At 42.1% G+C, this 17,052-nt stretch overlaps 1 protein-coding gene across 1 annotated transcript; it reads left to right on the top strand.

Annotated features, from left to right (window-relative positions):
* The first annotated feature begins 8,508 nt into the window (after positions 1-8,508).
* On the top strand, positions 8,509-16,765 carry MMP7 (matrix metallopeptidase 7). The gene is made up of 6 exons (XM_072812242.1): positions 8,509-8,646; positions 11,474-11,700; positions 11,778-11,926; positions 13,291-13,419; positions 14,833-14,994; positions 16,505-16,765. The coding sequence occupies exons 1-6, from the start codon at positions 8,539-8,541 to the stop codon at positions 16,519-16,521; spliced, it is 792 nt and encodes a 263-aa protein (XP_072668343.1). The 5' UTR covers positions 8,509-8,538; the 3' UTR covers positions 16,522-16,765.
* Positions 16,766-17,052: the final 287 nt, after the last annotated feature.

Genomic DNA, 17,052 nt, shown 5'->3' with positions numbered 1-17,052 from the left:
ATATATATTGAGGATTGTTAAGTCCTCTTGTTGAATAGATCCTTTAAGTATGATATAGTGTCCCTCTTCATCTCTCACTACAGTCTTTGGGGTAAATTTTAGTTTATCTGATATAAGGATGGCTACCCCTGCTTTCTTTTGAGGACCATTCGAATGGTAAATGGTTCTCCAACCTTTTATTTTCAGGATGTAAGTGTCCTTCTGTCTAAAATGAGTCTCTTGTAGACAGCAAATAGATGGGTCCTGCTTTTTTATCCAGTCTGAAACCCTGCGCCTTTTGATGGGTTCATTAAGCCCGTTCACATTCAGAGTTACTATTGAGAGATATGAGTTTAGTGTCATCATGATATCTATTCAGTCTTTGTTTTTGTGGACTGTTCCACTGAACTTCTTCTTAAAGGGGAATTTTAAGAGTCCCCCTTAAAATTTCTTGCAGAGCTGGTTTGGAGGTCACATATTCTTTTAGTTGCTGCCTGTCTTGGAAGCTCTTTATCTCTCCTTCCATTTTGAATGAGAGCCTTGCTGGATAAAGTATTCTTGGTTGCATGTTCTTCTCATTTAGGACCCTGAATATATCCTGCCAGCCCTTTCTGGCCTGCCAGGTCTCTGTGGAGAGGTCTGCTGTTACCCTAATACCCCTCCCCCTAAAAGTCAGGGATTTCTTGTCTCTTGCTGCTTTAAGGATCTTCTCTTTATCTTTGGAATTTGCAAGCTTAACTATTAGATGTCGAGGTGTTGAACGGTTTTTATTGATTTTAGGGGTGATCTCTCTATTTCCTGGATCTGAATGCCTGTTTCCCTTCCCAGATTAGGAAAGTTTTCAGCTATGATTTGTTCAAATACATATTCTGGCCCTCTGTCCCTTTCGGCACCCTCGAGAACCCCAATTAAATGTAGGATTTCTTCCTCAGGCTGTCATTTATTTCCCTTAATCTAACCTCATGGTCTTTTAATTGTCTGTCTCTTTTTTCCTCAGTTTCCCTCTTTGCCATCAACTTGTCTTCTATGTCACTCACTCGTTCTTCCACCTGGTTAACCCTCGTCGTTAGGACTTCTAGTTTGGATTGCATCTCATTCAATTGATTTTTAATCTCTGCCTGATTGGATCTAAATTCTGCAGTCATGAAGTCTCTTGAGTCCTTTATGCTTTTTTCTAGAGCCACCAGTAGCTGTATAATAGTGCTTCTGAATTGGCTTTCTGACATTGAATTGTAATCCAGATTTTGTAACTCTGTGGGAATACAGCATCCATTCCTCATCAAAACTCTTCAGACTGTAGGGATAGAGGGAACTTTCCTCGACATCTTAAAAGCCATCTACGAAAAGCCCACAGCAAATATCATTCTCAATGGGGAAGCATTGGGAGCCTTTCCCCTAAGATCAGGAACAAGACAGGGATGTCCACTCTCACCACTGCTATTCAACATAGTATTGGAAGTCCTAGCCTCAGCAATCAGACAACAAAAAGACATTAAAGGCATTAAAATTGGCAAAGAAGAAGTCAAACTCTCCCTCTTCGCCGATGACATGATACTCTATGTAGAAAACCCAAAAGCCTCCACCCCAAGATTGCTAGAACTCATACAGCATTTGGTAGCATGGCAGGATACAAAATCAATGCCCAGAAATCAATGGAATTTCTATACACTAACAATGAGACTGAAGAAAGAGAAATTAAGGAGTCAATCCCATTTACAATGGCACCCAAAAGCATAAGATATCTAGGAATAAACCTAACCAAAGAGGTAAAGGATCTACACCTTAAAAACTATAGAACACTTCTGAAAGAAATTGAGGAAGACACAAAGAGATGTAAAAATATTCCATGCTCAGAATTAATATTGTGAAAATGTCAATGTTACGCAGGGCAATTTACACGTTTAATGCAATCCCTATCAAAATACCATGGACTTTCTTCAGAGAGTTAGAACAAATTATTTTAAGATTTGTGTGGAATCAGAAAAGACCCCGAATAGCCAGGGGAATTTTAAAAAAGAAAACCATAGCTGGGGGCATCACAATGCCAGATTTCAGGTTGTACTACAAAGCTGTGGTCATCAAGACAGTGTGGTACTGGCACACATGGATCAATGGAAGAGAATAGAGAACCCAGAAGTGGACCCTGAACTTTATGGCCAACTAATATTCGATAAAGGAGGAAAGACTATCCATTGGAAGAAAGACAGTCTCTTCAATAAATGGTGCTGGGAAAATTGGACATCCACATGCAGAAGAATGAAACTAGACCACCCTCTTTCACCATACACAAAGATAAACTCAAAATGGATGAAAGATCTAAATGTGAGACAAGATTCCATCAAATCCTAGAGGCGAACACAAGCAACACCCTTTTTGAACTTGGCCACAGTAACTTCTTGCAAGATACATCCACGAAGGCAAAAGAAACAAAAGCAAAAATGAACTATTGGGACTTCATCAAGATAAGAAGCTTTTTGCACAGCAAAGGATACAGTCAACAAAACTCAAAGACAACCTACAGAATGGGAGAAGATATTTGCAAATGATGTGTCAGATAAAGGGCTAGTTTCCAAGATCTATAAAGAACTTATTAAACTTAACACCAAAGAAACAAACAATCCAATCATGAAACAGGCAAAAGACATGAAGAGAAACCTCACAGAGGAAGACATAGAGACATAGACATGGCCAACATGCACATGAGAAAATGCTCTGCATCACTTGCCATCAGGGAAATACAAATCGAAACCACAATGAGATACCACCTCACCCCAGTGAGAATGGGGAAAATTAACAAGACAGGAAACCACAAATGTTGGAGAGGATGCGGAGAAAAGAGAAACCTCTTACACTGTTGGTGGGAATGTGAACTGGTGCAGCCACTCTGGAAAACTGTGTGGAGGTTCCTCAAAGAGTTAAAAATAGAGCTGCCCTACGACCCAGCAATTGCACTGTTGGGGATTTACCCCAAAGAATCAGATGCAATGAAACGCCGGGACACCTGCACCCCGATGTTTCTAGCAGCAATGTCCACAATAGCCAAACTGTGGAAGGAGCCTCGGTGTCCATCAAAAGATGAATGGATAAAGAAGATGTGGTGAATGGGTGACGGGCACTGAAGGGGACACTTGACAGGATGAGCACTGGGTGTTATTCTGTATGTTGGTAAATTGAACACCAATAAAAAATTAATTTATAAAAAAAAAACAAAATTAATCTGTGTCACATGTCCTAACATCTGATTTACTCTGTCTTCATCTTTGTGACTTTCTTCTGGATGTTTTCTTGTCCATAGGGTTAACCCAAAGATTTAATTGATAAATACCACAAATGCTTTTCTTATTTAGAAAGTCAATAGCAACTATGATAAGACGATTTCTTTATGGCTTATTATAACTCGCCGCATTATAATATTAAAAATAGTTCATTCTGTCTCAATAAAAATTGGAATTATCAGCATAGTAAAATTTTTGGAACAAAACCACTTAAACTTCCTATTTTCTTTTATACCTAATAATATGATGACCATGCTGAGTTCATAGAGGTTCTGGTACATAAAAACTCCCAGCTCATGACAAGGACAACGATCCAATTAGCATTTATTATGAAAGTCTTCCCATACTTACACACTTAATCCCCCCATTCAGTCCCCACCACCACCAAAAGAGAAAAGCAGCATCCCTATTTTTCAGATGAGAAGTTTGAAGCATGAGGGGTCAAGTACTTAGTCACTATGACACAAGGAGGCTTCCCAGGACTGAACGCCTGCCTTTAATATGAAAAGTCTGTCTGGTCAGGACACCAAAGCAGAAAATCACACTACAGCAAAAGAATGCAAAGGTATGAAAAGGAAATCTGTCAAAGATAAAGTGTTTACGCACCTGTCAGGATGGCTAAAATCAACAATACAGGACACAACAGGTGTCAGCGAGGATGTGGAGAAAGAGGAACCCTCATGCACTATTGGTGGGAATGCAAACTGGTGCAGCAATTGTGGAGAACAGTATGGAAGTTCCTCAAGAAGTTGAAAACAGAGATACCGTTGACTCAGCAATTGCACTACAAGGTATTTACCCAAAGAATACAAAAATACACATTTAAAGATTACATGCACCCCTGTATAGAGCAGCATTATCTACAATAACCAAGCTATGGAAGCAGCCTAAGTGTCCATGGACAGATGGTTGGATAAAGAAGATGTGGTATATATACTATGGAATACCATCAGAAGGAATGAAATTTTGTTTTACAATGACATGGATGGAGCTAGAGGGTATTATGCTAAATGAAATAAATCAGTCAGAGAAAGACAAACACCATATGATTTTACTCATGTGGAATTTAAGAAACAAAACAAATGATCATAGGAGAAAGAAAGAAAGGGAGGGGGCAAACCAAGAAACAGACTCTGAACTACAGAGAACACACTGAGGTCATCAGAGGATGTGGTGAGGGGATGGGGGAAACTGGGGATGGGGATGAAGGAGCGCATCTGTCATGACGAACACTGGGTGATGTAGGGAAGCATGGAGTCACTATATTGTACACCTAAAACTAATATGTTAGCTATATGTATTTTAACTAAGTGGAATTAAAAACTTTTAAAAAGAAAAAAATAATAAAGCATGTGGAAATAAAGCACAAGAAAATATAGACAAATTGGACTTAATCAAAATTAGAAACTTTTGTTCATCAAAGGACATTATCATGAAAAGACAACCTACAGAGAGGGAGAAAATATTTGCAAATCATATAAAGATAAAGATTTAACATCCACAATATATAAAGAACTCCTAAATTCAACAACAAAAAGGCAACTCAATTAAAACTACAGTCAGAAAGCTTAAATAGATATTCCTCTAAAGAAGATTTACCATGGACAACAGCACATAAAAAAGATGGTCAGCATCATTCACTGATCATTAGAAACACAAATCAAAACTATAATGAGATACCACTTTGTGATTATAATAAAGAAAAATTTTTAAACAGGGGAAATAGTAAATGTTCGTGAGGATATGGAGAAATTGAAATCCTCCTACGTTGCTGGGAAGAATGTAAAATGATGCCATCTCTGTAGAAAAACATTTGGTGGTTCCTCAAGAACTTAAACCTAGAATTATTATATGGCCAAGCAATCCCACTCATAGGTATCTGACTAAACTGATTGAAAACAGGGACTCAAACAGATATTTGTACACTGCTGACATTGTACAATCATTCACCATAGACAAGCAGTGGAAGCAACCCAAAATGTTGACAGATAAATGGATAAATAATATGTGATACATTCATATGATGGAATATTATTCAGCCATAAAAAGGAAGGAAGTTCTGACATCTGCTACAACATGGATGAACCTTGAGGACATTTTGCTAAATGAAATAATCCATACACTAAAGGACCACTCTGATATGTATACAATCGTATAAGTTGCCTAGAATAATCATATTCATAGAGACAAGATGTAGAATTGAGATTACCAGGGACTAGGAAGACAGGGAGGAAAAGTATTAACATATAATGGATATAGAACCTCTGTTTGGGATGACAAAAAAGTTCTGGACATAGGTGTTGGTGATGGTTGCCCAATACAATGAATGTACTTAATGCAACCAAACTGCACAATTAAAATGGTGAAAATGGTCAATGTTATGTTATGCATATTTTATTGCAATAAAAAAGCATGATTCTCCTTCTTTTGAAGTAAGTCACTTGTGATCTCTCTCTGCAGACCAGATCACCCCCATGAACTCTAGATCTGATTTTCCAGCTGAAAATACCCAAACTCAATACCCAGAATTGATGTCACAATCAACCCTGTTTCCCTTGAAAAATTTACTTCTTGGGGCACCTGGATGGTACAGTTGGTTGAGTGTCCAACTCTTGGTTTCAGCTCAGGGTGTGATCTCTGGGTCATGGGATCGAGCCTTGGGTCGGGATCTGAGCTCAGCAAAAAGTCCGCTTGAGTATTCTCTCCTCTGCCCCTCCCCCCCCCTTGCTCTCCCTCTCCCTCTCAAATAATTTTTTTTTAAAGAAAAAGAAAAATTTACCTCTTTCCCTTTCTCCAAAGCCTCATCTCTGTAATAGCAGCACTACTGTCCACAAAGTCCATTAATCCATAATTCTGTCTTCCTCGCTCCCAAGCCCATCAGTGCTTAAGCTTGGTTTTGGCTTCAGTCTTACCTTCCAGCAGATCATGAACGGCCTTCCTCTTTCCCATTCCTGGGTGGGTCCAGATCAGGGCCTCACGTTTCCTCTCTCGCCTGGATTATTCAATGACTTTTTTTTTTTATCTGTCTGCTCTTCAAATACCATCCCTCCACGCTCCATCTTCAGGACAACCACCAACATTTGCTGACAACCTTACAGATCTAATAATGCTACTTTCTTCCTTTGAAACATCCCTGACACCGTTGAGGATAAAGTCAGAAGCCGGTAGCAGACACGACTGGCTCTTCACAACTTGACCCAAACTCCTTTCCCAGCCACTCATTTGCCAGCAACGCCAACAGTTTGCCCTTCATCATGTGTCTTTCCTTCCCCTGTACTCCTTCTCTGAGGCCTACCCAGGGCAACCGTGAACTACCCTCCCAAATCCAGCTATAAGGCCACTTCCCACAGGGATCATTCTTCCATTCCCATAAGAAGGACTAGCTGTACCCCCTCCTGGATCACATCACATACTATAAGCAATTGTCCCATTCTTTTAAGAGTATTTCCCTCCCTGTACCCCCACCCCAGAGCATCAGCTTCTGCAGGCAGGAACTGGTACTTGATCACTTGATCTCGTTCATTTTTCTCTAATTACAATTCAAAGGAACAAGACAAAAATTTCTTTCTTGCTCTCCAGAAATGACTACTCGAGGGGTCATTAAAATTTATTTAAAGTATTTGTAATACCTGGGCAGCCCCGGTGGCACAGCGGCTTAGCGCCGCCTGCAGCCCTGGGTGTGATCCTGGAGACCCCAGGCGAGTCCCGCGTCGGGCTCCCTGCATGGAGCCTGGTTCTCCCACTGCCTGTGTCTCTGCCTCTCTTTCACTCTCTCTGAATAAATAAATAAATAAATAAATAAATAAATAAATAAATAAATCTAAAAAATAATAATAATAAATAAAGTATTTGTAATACCTAATGCTTTTTGAATTACTAAAAGTAACAAAAATAGAAAAGATAATATCTGGAGAATGTCTTTGAATCTTAATTCAAAGCAAAGATGATGGAAAAGCTCATATACCCCATATGAGCTGATCCAAATCTAGAAGTGTTAATTTACCCTATAAACATGCGCTGACCTGTTACATGCCACATGCTGACTAAACATACAGGTTCTCAAGTACAGTTGAACTGTGATGATACAGAATTAATGCATTTATGTAAAGTGAGTAAATTCAAGTTATTGATCTGGAAAATTTGCTAAGTCACAGCACTCAATCTCCAGATGATTTAGGAGTTATTTGAATAAGTAAAATTTTCAGCTCCAGCATATCTGGAATGTTTCCCATGATGTATTACAGTCCAAAGCCATGGGACTCTCCCAAGAAATGTATAATAAATACAACAACAAAATGAAGAGGCAACTCTGGACTGGGAGTCAGGCCTACTATCAACTAGCTGCAAGACTGGGGAAATACGTTAATCTGTCATTTGGGCTTCAATTTCAACTTTGATAAAAATAAAGAAATTAGGGGATCCCTGGGTGGCTCAGTGGTTTAGCCCCTGCCTTTGGCCCCAGGGCGTGATCTTGGGGTCCCAGGATCGAGTCCTGCGTCGGGCTCCCTGCATGGAGCCTACTTCTCCCTCTGCCTGTGCCTCTGCCTCTCTCTCTCTGTGTGTCTCTCATGAACAAATAAATAAAATATTTTTAAAATAAAATAAAAATAAATAAGTTGGACTCAAATCTTGACTTTGGAGATTGTTACAGAATGTTTGCTTGGTAATTGTTTGATTATTTTTATGTTTTATGCACTTTTTCATGCATTTCAAATCTTAAAAAGATATTTTTAAGATGCATGTACAAGGGTGGTTCAGTCAGTGAAGCATCTGCCTTCAGCTCAGGTCATGATCTCAGGGTCCTGGGTTGGAGCCCTGTTTCGGGCTCCCTGCTCAGCAGTGTCTGCTTCTCTCCCCCTCTACCTTCTCCCTGCTCTTCCACTCTCTCAAATAAATAAATAAAATCTTAAAAAAAAAAAGATACATGTACAATATGTCCTGAATGATGCTCCCCCAAACTTTCAACTGCAAAGTTTTATCTGAGTAGAAATTTGATTCTGGCAAATAACATGAGTTAAATTCATACAGCAGACAGGAAAAAAAAAATCCTTTGAAAGGCAAATACATTGTGTGCTTCCTGACAATAAGGACATAAAACTTCCTTGTTGGCATTAATGAAAAATAACACACACTTCCAAAGTTCTGTAGACACCTACAAGAAAGAAAACAGCCGAATGAGTCACCTATTTCCACATCAGGGCTGAGAAGCTATATAAATGTCTGCAGCCTCTGGCAGAACCGAGCAGACTGAGCCTCGGTCCAAGAACCGTCCGGGGCAGCAGCGATGCGGCCGGCTGTGCTATGTGCCCTGTGCCTGCTGCCCAGCTGCCTGGCCTTGCCGCTTCCCCGGGAGGCAGGTGGCATGAGTGAGCCACAGTGGAAACAGGCTCAGGTAGGTCACAGGTCCACTCCCCGGGAGCTCCCCATCTCACCATCAGCATGATGAGGTGTGGTTTTTGATTTGGGTTGTTTTTCTGATTACATATATGTTTTAATCAAGTAGCTATTAAAAGCAGGCTGACTGGGGGGCTCAGTCAGTTGAGCATCTAACTCGATTTTGGCTCAGGTTGTGATCTCAGGGTCATGAGATCAAGCCCCATGTCAGGGTCCAGGCTTGGTGCAAGGTCTGCTTGAGATTCTCTTTCTCTGTCGGCCCTCCCCTCTGCACTCTCTCTCAATATCTTTTTCTCAGTCTCTCTCTCTCTCTCTTTCTCTCTCTGTCTCTCTCAAAACAACACACAAAACCAGAGTGGCTTTATTGCTACCCAAACTGGGTTCACACCGCAGTTCCTGCTCCCCTCACCAAGTAAACAGACATGAGGATGTTATTACACTTCTCTGCACTTCGACATTCTTTCTGACTTGGAAATTGCCAATGATAGTGGCATCACCAGGTGGGGTGCCATGAGGCACTTAACCCAGAACCTGGAACACTGTGTCTACTCAATGAATTGAAGTTGTTAATGTTTTACTTATTGTGACTTGAGATTCTTTTCATAAAGAGCTGAGTGTTGCCTCTTAAGGTGAGGAATCAGGTCATGGAGAAGCTTGAAATCAAAAAACAGAGGTTACAGCTGGCTGCTCAGCAGCAGGGAGGATGATGGGCAGGTGCAAACTCCTGACTTTGCCCAGTAGGGACAGCCATACTATGTGCTCACAGGATTCCTCTCATGAACAAAGAAGTGACAACAATGCCAACAATTATGCGTGCAACAATCATAGATTACAAAGTGCTCCATATACTTTGTGTCATTGAATCTTTAGCTCCAATTCCGGAAAAAGAAGGAGCCAAAGTGATATTGATTCACATACTTGGTAATGAGAGTGATAGGAGTCAAGGACAAGTTTTTCTGGTTCAAAACCCATGGTCATTCCAATATACTAGTTAATAAGCAAATTGATAAGTATAAATAATAATATTTGGTAAAATAATGGGTTGTTTACTCCTAACTACTATTCAAAAATTTAAGCTTTAAACATAAGAAAAGTCTACTTTTATTTCACAGTAACTTTGACTTTGAAAAAGTCCCAGTAATATGTCAGATTGAACAGTATTAAATTACTGATATTTAACTGTTTTTTTTTTTCCTGTAAAACAACAATTCCATAAAGTTCGATCTAATGGGTTCTCCATAAGGGATACTTTTGCAGGAGCATTGAGTCCCTTGACTTCATGCACAGGTCGCCAATAAACTAGAGAGACACTAGCTGGGTTTAACAGAAGGCAGGAAAATTTCTGTCAAGAATGCAAAAAGATTTCTTCCAAAAGAGTGTGTTTGTGAAGCCTGTGGCTCGAGAAGAGATAAAATTACTTACTTATTTTAAAACAACAGATTCATTCTTAATTGTCCTGGATGTTTGTTGAGTGAAGTAAAACACAATCACTGGAATCTTGAAAAGAGAGCTCAGTATGATGAAGTTTACTTCCCTGACACGCACGCCCCTGAGGGACTCAGACCACACGTGCGTGCCGGTGTTTGAATCACTCCAACACCGTCATGCATCCTACAGCCCTCCGCATTTTTCTAATGAAATGGGCTTTGGAGATGGAACACGAGTTCAAATGCAGCTCCTCATGGGGTGAGCTCGTGCAAGTGATTTCCTTGTTTGAGTCACTAGTCTTCATGTGTAAGTAGGAATGACAACGCAACACCTACATCCCAGGTGGCTTGAGGTCTGGATGAGATTTGCACAGAAAGCTCCTGGTCCTGTCACTCAGAGGTGCTTGATACAAGTTCTCGTGAAGGTGCTGCTCCTCTGTCATTGACTTTTAATGTGTCCTATTGAGGCCACTGGGCTGCCACCCTCATGTCCACACACTGGAGTCTTTGAAGAAGGTCCTGAGGCCCCAGCTGCATGTGGAGGACGCCTGAGAGAACAGCTGTGTCCTGTAGCCCACAGGACAGGCCGTGAGGAACTCAGGGCCAGCTCTGCTGCTAGATTAACATGTGGCCCGGGCACATCACTCAGCTCTCTGAGCTTTGCTGTCTTCACCAGGAGAGTGTGCACAATAAATGAAATAATTTCATAATATCCTGTCCTAAGACTAAAATCTTAAGACCTTTTAACCTCAGAGGACCAGTCCTCTGGAGAACCTCTGATATGGCTGGGGGACCTGGGACCTCCCACAGGGTCTCTGCTGTACCCCCCAAGGACATGCTGCGTGCTCTTCCTGATTTGCTCTTACAAGCAAGTCTGTGTTTTATAAAGCATACGGTGGGTTTCTCCTCAAAACATTTAATGGGATAGGGGGCCTGGGTGGCTCCATCAGTGAAGTGTCTGCCATCGGCTAAGGCCGTCCCAGAGTCCTAGGAATAGTCCCAAGTTAGGCTCCGGTCTGCTTCTCCCCCTCCGTCTGTTCCTTCCCCCTCCCCTATTCATTCTCTCTCTCTCTCTCATAAATAAATAAATAAATAAATAAATAAATAAATAAATAAAACCTTTAAAATAAAAAAAATCATCTTCTTAAAAAAAATGTAATGGGATAAAAGGGAAATGGAGGGACTCTTTGGCTCCTGAAATAGAAGGACACTGTATCATTATCAATATTAGATTTTCTCCTCATTAATGCACACTTGTTTTACCTGGTGCCTGCATAACTACTTTACCTTCAAACCACTACTTGAGTCCACAGAAATCCGAGGCAAAGATGCATAGCCCTCTGAGACCTATAAAGGAGACAATAAATAAGATGGTAGAACAATCACTCTTTCCAACAGGACTATCTCAAGAGGTTTTATCCATCTGACTCAAAAACAAGGGATGCTGACAGCTTCAAAACCAAACTCAAGGAGATGCAAAAGTTCTTTCGCCTGCCTGTAACAGGAATCCTGAACTCCCGCACGATAGAAATAATGCAGAAGCCCAGATGTGGTGTGCCTGATGTCGCCCATTTCTCACTATTCCCAAACAGGCCAAAGTGGACTTCCGAAGTCATCACTTACAGGTTAGTTTTACTTTGGCTCGTTTTGGGGAAAGCAGCAAAGCCCTAAGTTCAAATGTTGTGTTCTTCTTGGCTTCCAGGATCGCATCGTACACCCCAGACTTACCACGCTTCAGAGTGAATCAATTAGTGGCAAAGGCTTTGGCAATGTGGAGCAAAGAGATCCCACTATCCTTCAGGAGAGTTCCAAGGGGAACTGCAGATATAATGATTGGCTTTGCAAGAGGAGGTAAGGCAGGCTGCTGTAGGCTGGTCCTGTGTGTGGTCACTGCCTTCCTCTTTTCAGGACTTAAAATCTTTATAATAGTCTTTACATATGATATATATGTGACATGTATAATATGTAATGACATATCTCTGTCATTATAGTTTTACTAGTTTAATTTAAAGCCACTTTTTATAGCAGGAGATGCCAAATTACAGCCCATGAGCCAAATGTGGCCCACCATCTATTTTTGTAAATAAATTTCTGTCTTTTTTGTGTGTGAGGGCAGTTTCAGCATTTTATGGAGAAATTTTTATCAGAACACAGTGATGGTCCTTCACTTACCTACTATCAATGATGCTTTGGGGCGACCATGGGAGAATTTAGTGATCATGACATCTCAGATACCATGAAGCTCATAAATCTTAAATTACTTATGATCTGGTCCTTTACACAAAAAGTTTGCCAGCCCTTTTTTGCAGTGTGAATCCTGATGGATGTACATACATGTCTGTAGTTATGGAACAAGTTAAAATATAGCTAACTAACATCAACATTAAACCAAGACACGGGGAGACAACCTCCAGAGGCCCTAAGTGCCTCCCCAAGGGCCTGTTGCCAACACCCTCAACGGAATAAGAAAGTAGAAACTCAGAGAACTCAGATTACAGGACTCAAGGACATAGAACCCATACACACGAACTGCTATTAATTGCTAGCATTTTATGGTGCAAATTTAAAGAAAAATGTCGTTCTTCTCAGTCTGTTCTAATGTTGAACTGCTCGGGTGCTGTGAATTTAGCTGAAATTTGAGCTTTGGCCACAATACTGACAACAGCAAAGAAAATGTCGCAGAAGGCATGGATCATGGCCACTATGTCTTCCAATCAAGGATCTTGAATCCATTGGATTCACATGGTTACAGCCTGATAGCAATTCAAAAACAAGCATCATAAATACAAGCACTAACAAAATTCATTTTGACACTTTGTGTGTGGTTCTCCGAGACTTTGTCTGTTCTACGCACAAAGAATAAGCTAGGTTTTTAAGAAAGATTGTACTAAATGGTGCACAAGTAACGTGATGAGTGCCGTGCACCACTCCTCCATCCTGCCACCATTCGGCCAAGTGCAGTGATTGGATTTAACCCTGGAAGTTAACTGTGATGTATTTAAAGTCTCATATTCTGGAAGCCTTCAGTCTCTGGTGGTTGTCAGGACTGAGTCTGGACTAGTGCCCGTGACCAGTAAACACCCCAACCCCCTGGGGGCGCAGCTGGTAACCAAGCGCTCACAGCCACACTCTGCTGATCTTTGCAGTCTCTGTAATTCCGTAAACTCCCAGGTAAAATGGCTGGAGATCATTTCACTCACCCTATTTTCTTTCAGCTCACGGGGACTACTATCCATTTGATGGACCAGGAAACATCCTGGCTCACGCCTTTGCACCTGGGCCAGACCTAGGAGGAGACGCTCACTTTGATGAGGACGAGCGCTGGACAGATGGTAGCAGGATAGGTACGACACACTAGGGCTCTTCTGCTGCATGTTGTTCCTAAAAATCTGAACTTCCTATGCTAGCTTGAGTTTGATGATGGCTTTAGTTCATGCTAATTACCAACCCGTCGCTAACTGCCAAAGACTACGTGATTCAAAGGCATGACTTCAGGATGGAAGGAGGCTGAGGGCCCAGGCACACTGGGCTCAATTCACCATAGCTCTACCAGCTACTCACCACATGTCTCTGGTCTGGTTATCTGACTTCTCTGAGCCAGTTTCCATCTATAAATAATTCCCACCCCATAAGATTATGGTTTGAAGTAAATGAGATCATGTTTACACAGTGCTTTACACGGTGTTGGGATATCTTAGTATTCGATAAATTACAGTTCTATTTCCCAAAAATAAGTTTTTTTATTTAAGGAGAAGGAGGAGCTATGACATGATATTTAAGAATTGTGTACAATTCTGAGATTATAGCCTGTTGTTCAGAAGGCAGCCAGTCCATTGTATTCATCACCTTACAAAGTAGGAGATTACAGACACTCCAGGAAACTAACAGGAAAGCTCTGGTATAAATCATACTAAGTGGAGAAGATTCTAACAAGATATTAATTAAATAAAATAGCATGCCTGCTCACTGTCCCTGAGAAGGAGATCTGTGCTTATGTTTGGTGATGGGAATTCTTCTCCACAGCAAAGCCAGACTGTCAACATCCAACCTTTGTGAGGTCGTGACACTGGCTGGCTTCCACATCCTGCGTGTCTGGCTCATTCCCCTTTCTTCCCCCTCGGGGTCAGCTCACTGAGTGTCCCTCCATCTTCATGCCACCCACTATCCGCGCTCTGGCCACTTGGCAAACTCCCAGGCTCACCCCTTCCGCCTTATCAAATAAATCAGAAACCAAACCCAGTGGCACCAGGGGACATTTCACCCCAGCTTCCTCAAACTGTCTCTCCTGGTACTCAAACTCACCATCAGTAAACAGCCATTATTTCCCAGAAAGTGGAAACTCCCAGTAGAATGACAAACCTACACAGTGGGAGGATTATCTCTGTTATCAGATGAGGAACTGAGACTTGGGGCGGTCAGTTCACGTGTCCAGAATCTGCACTGGTAGTAGCAGAGCCGGAGGTCAAGCCGGGATCCTCGTGCCTCTGAAGCCTTCGTGTTCCCCTCCAGAAGCCTGCTACTTGATTACATTAGAAGCACATAGGCAGAAACACAGCAGAAGGGGCGATGAGATTAAAGCGCTCTGTGATTCTCGTCAACCCTCCAGTTGGGAGGGCCTAGAAACAAGGAAGTGAGCTGCAAAGGCTCTGAAGATGTGTGCATTCTTACAGTTCTCCTATTTTTTTTACTACGTGTTATGTGTGACGTTATTTACAGTGTTGCTCTTATAGTCACCGTGTGTCACTCTTGGGTTGTAGGAATTAACTTCCTGATTGCTGCAACCCACGAGCTCGGCCATTCTCTGGGCCTGGGTCATTCGTCAGATCCCGATGCCGTGATGTATCCGACCTACAGCATTAGAGATTCTAAGAGTTTCAAACTTTCACAGGATGATATAGAAGGAATCCAGAAATTATACGGTAATGTTTAAGATTTCACATGGTCTCCTGCAGGAAAGGCTGGGAGATGGGTATCCACTTGGATAAACAAACTGGAATATACATCTAAAGGCCCATTGAGGGGAGAAATTTGAGACCTTAGATACTTGAAATGTTGCCAGGCTATTTTATCCTGTGATACTGATTTTAAGTTTTCGGTAGCATAGTATCATTCCATGAAATCAGGAAAATGACACTAGGCAGGTTGTTTGTTTGTTTTTCCCCAGGCTGCCACCCACTGTTTTTTCTTGCTCTGCTCAGATACTTTAGGAGATTGTCCCTAGGGGATGGACTGAGAAACTACCACCTTCCTCCCTAGCTGCCAGTCAGAATGACCAAAAGGCAGTGGAAGTGCTTCCAAATCACCGGGCAATGTCCTCAGGAGATAATCATTCCTAGAATAAAATGGATTTAAGCAATTGATCAAACCTAGAATTTACTATCAATGGCGTTTCCTAAACTGTGTTCCCTGAACACTAAGTAGTCCTACAGGACAATCCCCAACAGAGGAAGCTAGAGAAGAACAAGTTCAAGAAGCAGGAGCTCCCCTACTTCAGGTGCACATGATCTTGAGGTCCCCGCTGCGCGTGCTGACTCAGCACCCCCAGGTTACAATCTCCTATACTAAACAGCGACTGAGCACTTGCCGATCAGCCCTGCAGGGAGCATATTTTGGAAGATACCATGTAACTGGGCCTGAAAGTTGTGACTCAAATTGCTGCGATTGCCAAAAAGTTCACGTGACACAACACTTGTCAATAAAGTGATCGCCAGCAGAGTAGAAACAGTGCCTCCCCTGCCATAAATCTGTGGCCCATCGAATACTCCTGGCATCTGTAACTGTCCTAGAACCTCAAGAAAATTAGGAAGGGCTTGATCAGATTTCACATGAAGCAGACAGACCAGGGCATTATATTATTAACTATCAGACAATGAGGTGCCCTAGGCCACGGTGGAAAGAGGTAGCTTCTGGACAAATGAAACCAAGACTTAATGAAATAGGTTTTAAATGTAACCAGTTCATTAATCCAAGAAGCCCTATGAACAGAGAATGTAAGTTCAGAAGTATATCATTAAACTCATGGATGTTCTTTTCAGAATCATAAAAATAATAGCTATAATGCACCCCGCGCGTTGTGCACCCAGCGTTCCACGTGCATTAGCTCATTGAACACGACAATCCAGCGAGTTGCCCTTACCCTCATCTCGCACATGGGAGACCGCACCTGAAGAGGGGCTGAGTGGTACCTCACCCGAGACGGTGCAGCTGCTGGACGGCAGGCATGGGGTGCACAGCCACCCGGCCCCCTGCCCACGTGCACCAACACCTCCCTCTCCGCCTCTGGAGGAGGGTCCTCAGAACCTTCATTCCAGGCACGAGAAGGGGGCTGGGGGCAGGACAGCTTGTGACACGTCTTCTGCTTTTAGCATCTCTCAATGGTTTTCATGTGTTATATATACCATATCAAATGATCTCATTTTCTCTCAACAGGAGGGAACAGAATTTAAGGAGAAATCTGGAGCTGCAGGGAGAACACACTTCCATTCACTGGATTCGGTGTCATTGTCCTCGAGCAGAGGTAATGCACACGGTCCCTGAGCTCCACTGAGTACTTGGTTCATTCTCCCCCATGCCGTGGTCATCACATGTCTTGCTGTCCCAAAGAGAAGCTCTTCAATGGTGCAAGTGCCTCATTCGCCAATGACTTTGCATTTGGTGAATTTTAACAAATGCACAGATAAATAAAGTTTTTATTCCATAGCAAAAGGATTTCTATCAGGAAGCATTGTTTCTGGGTCAGAAAAGACAGGCTATGCAACAAAATCAAGACCAAAGCTAACAAACGAACAAAAATCCCACCTCACCCCGGGTCCTCCATGGCACACTGACCTACCTGTCACCGTGTGGGCAGGGAGACCCCAGCTCTTCCTTGTTCCTTATGAAGCCCGTGGAGGCACCTAGTTCCCCTTCTTCTGCTGGCCCAGGCTTTCACTCTGAGTATTCTGGAAGTCCAGTTCTTCCCACAAATACAGGTGAAT

This window comes from Canis lupus, chromosome 3, assembly GCF_048164855.1.
Source record: "Canis lupus baileyi chromosome 3, mCanLup2.hap1, whole genome shotgun sequence".
Lineage (NCBI taxonomy): Eukaryota > Metazoa > Chordata > Mammalia > Carnivora > Canidae > Canis > Canis lupus.
This window is presented reverse-complemented; position numbering and strand designations above follow the sequence as displayed.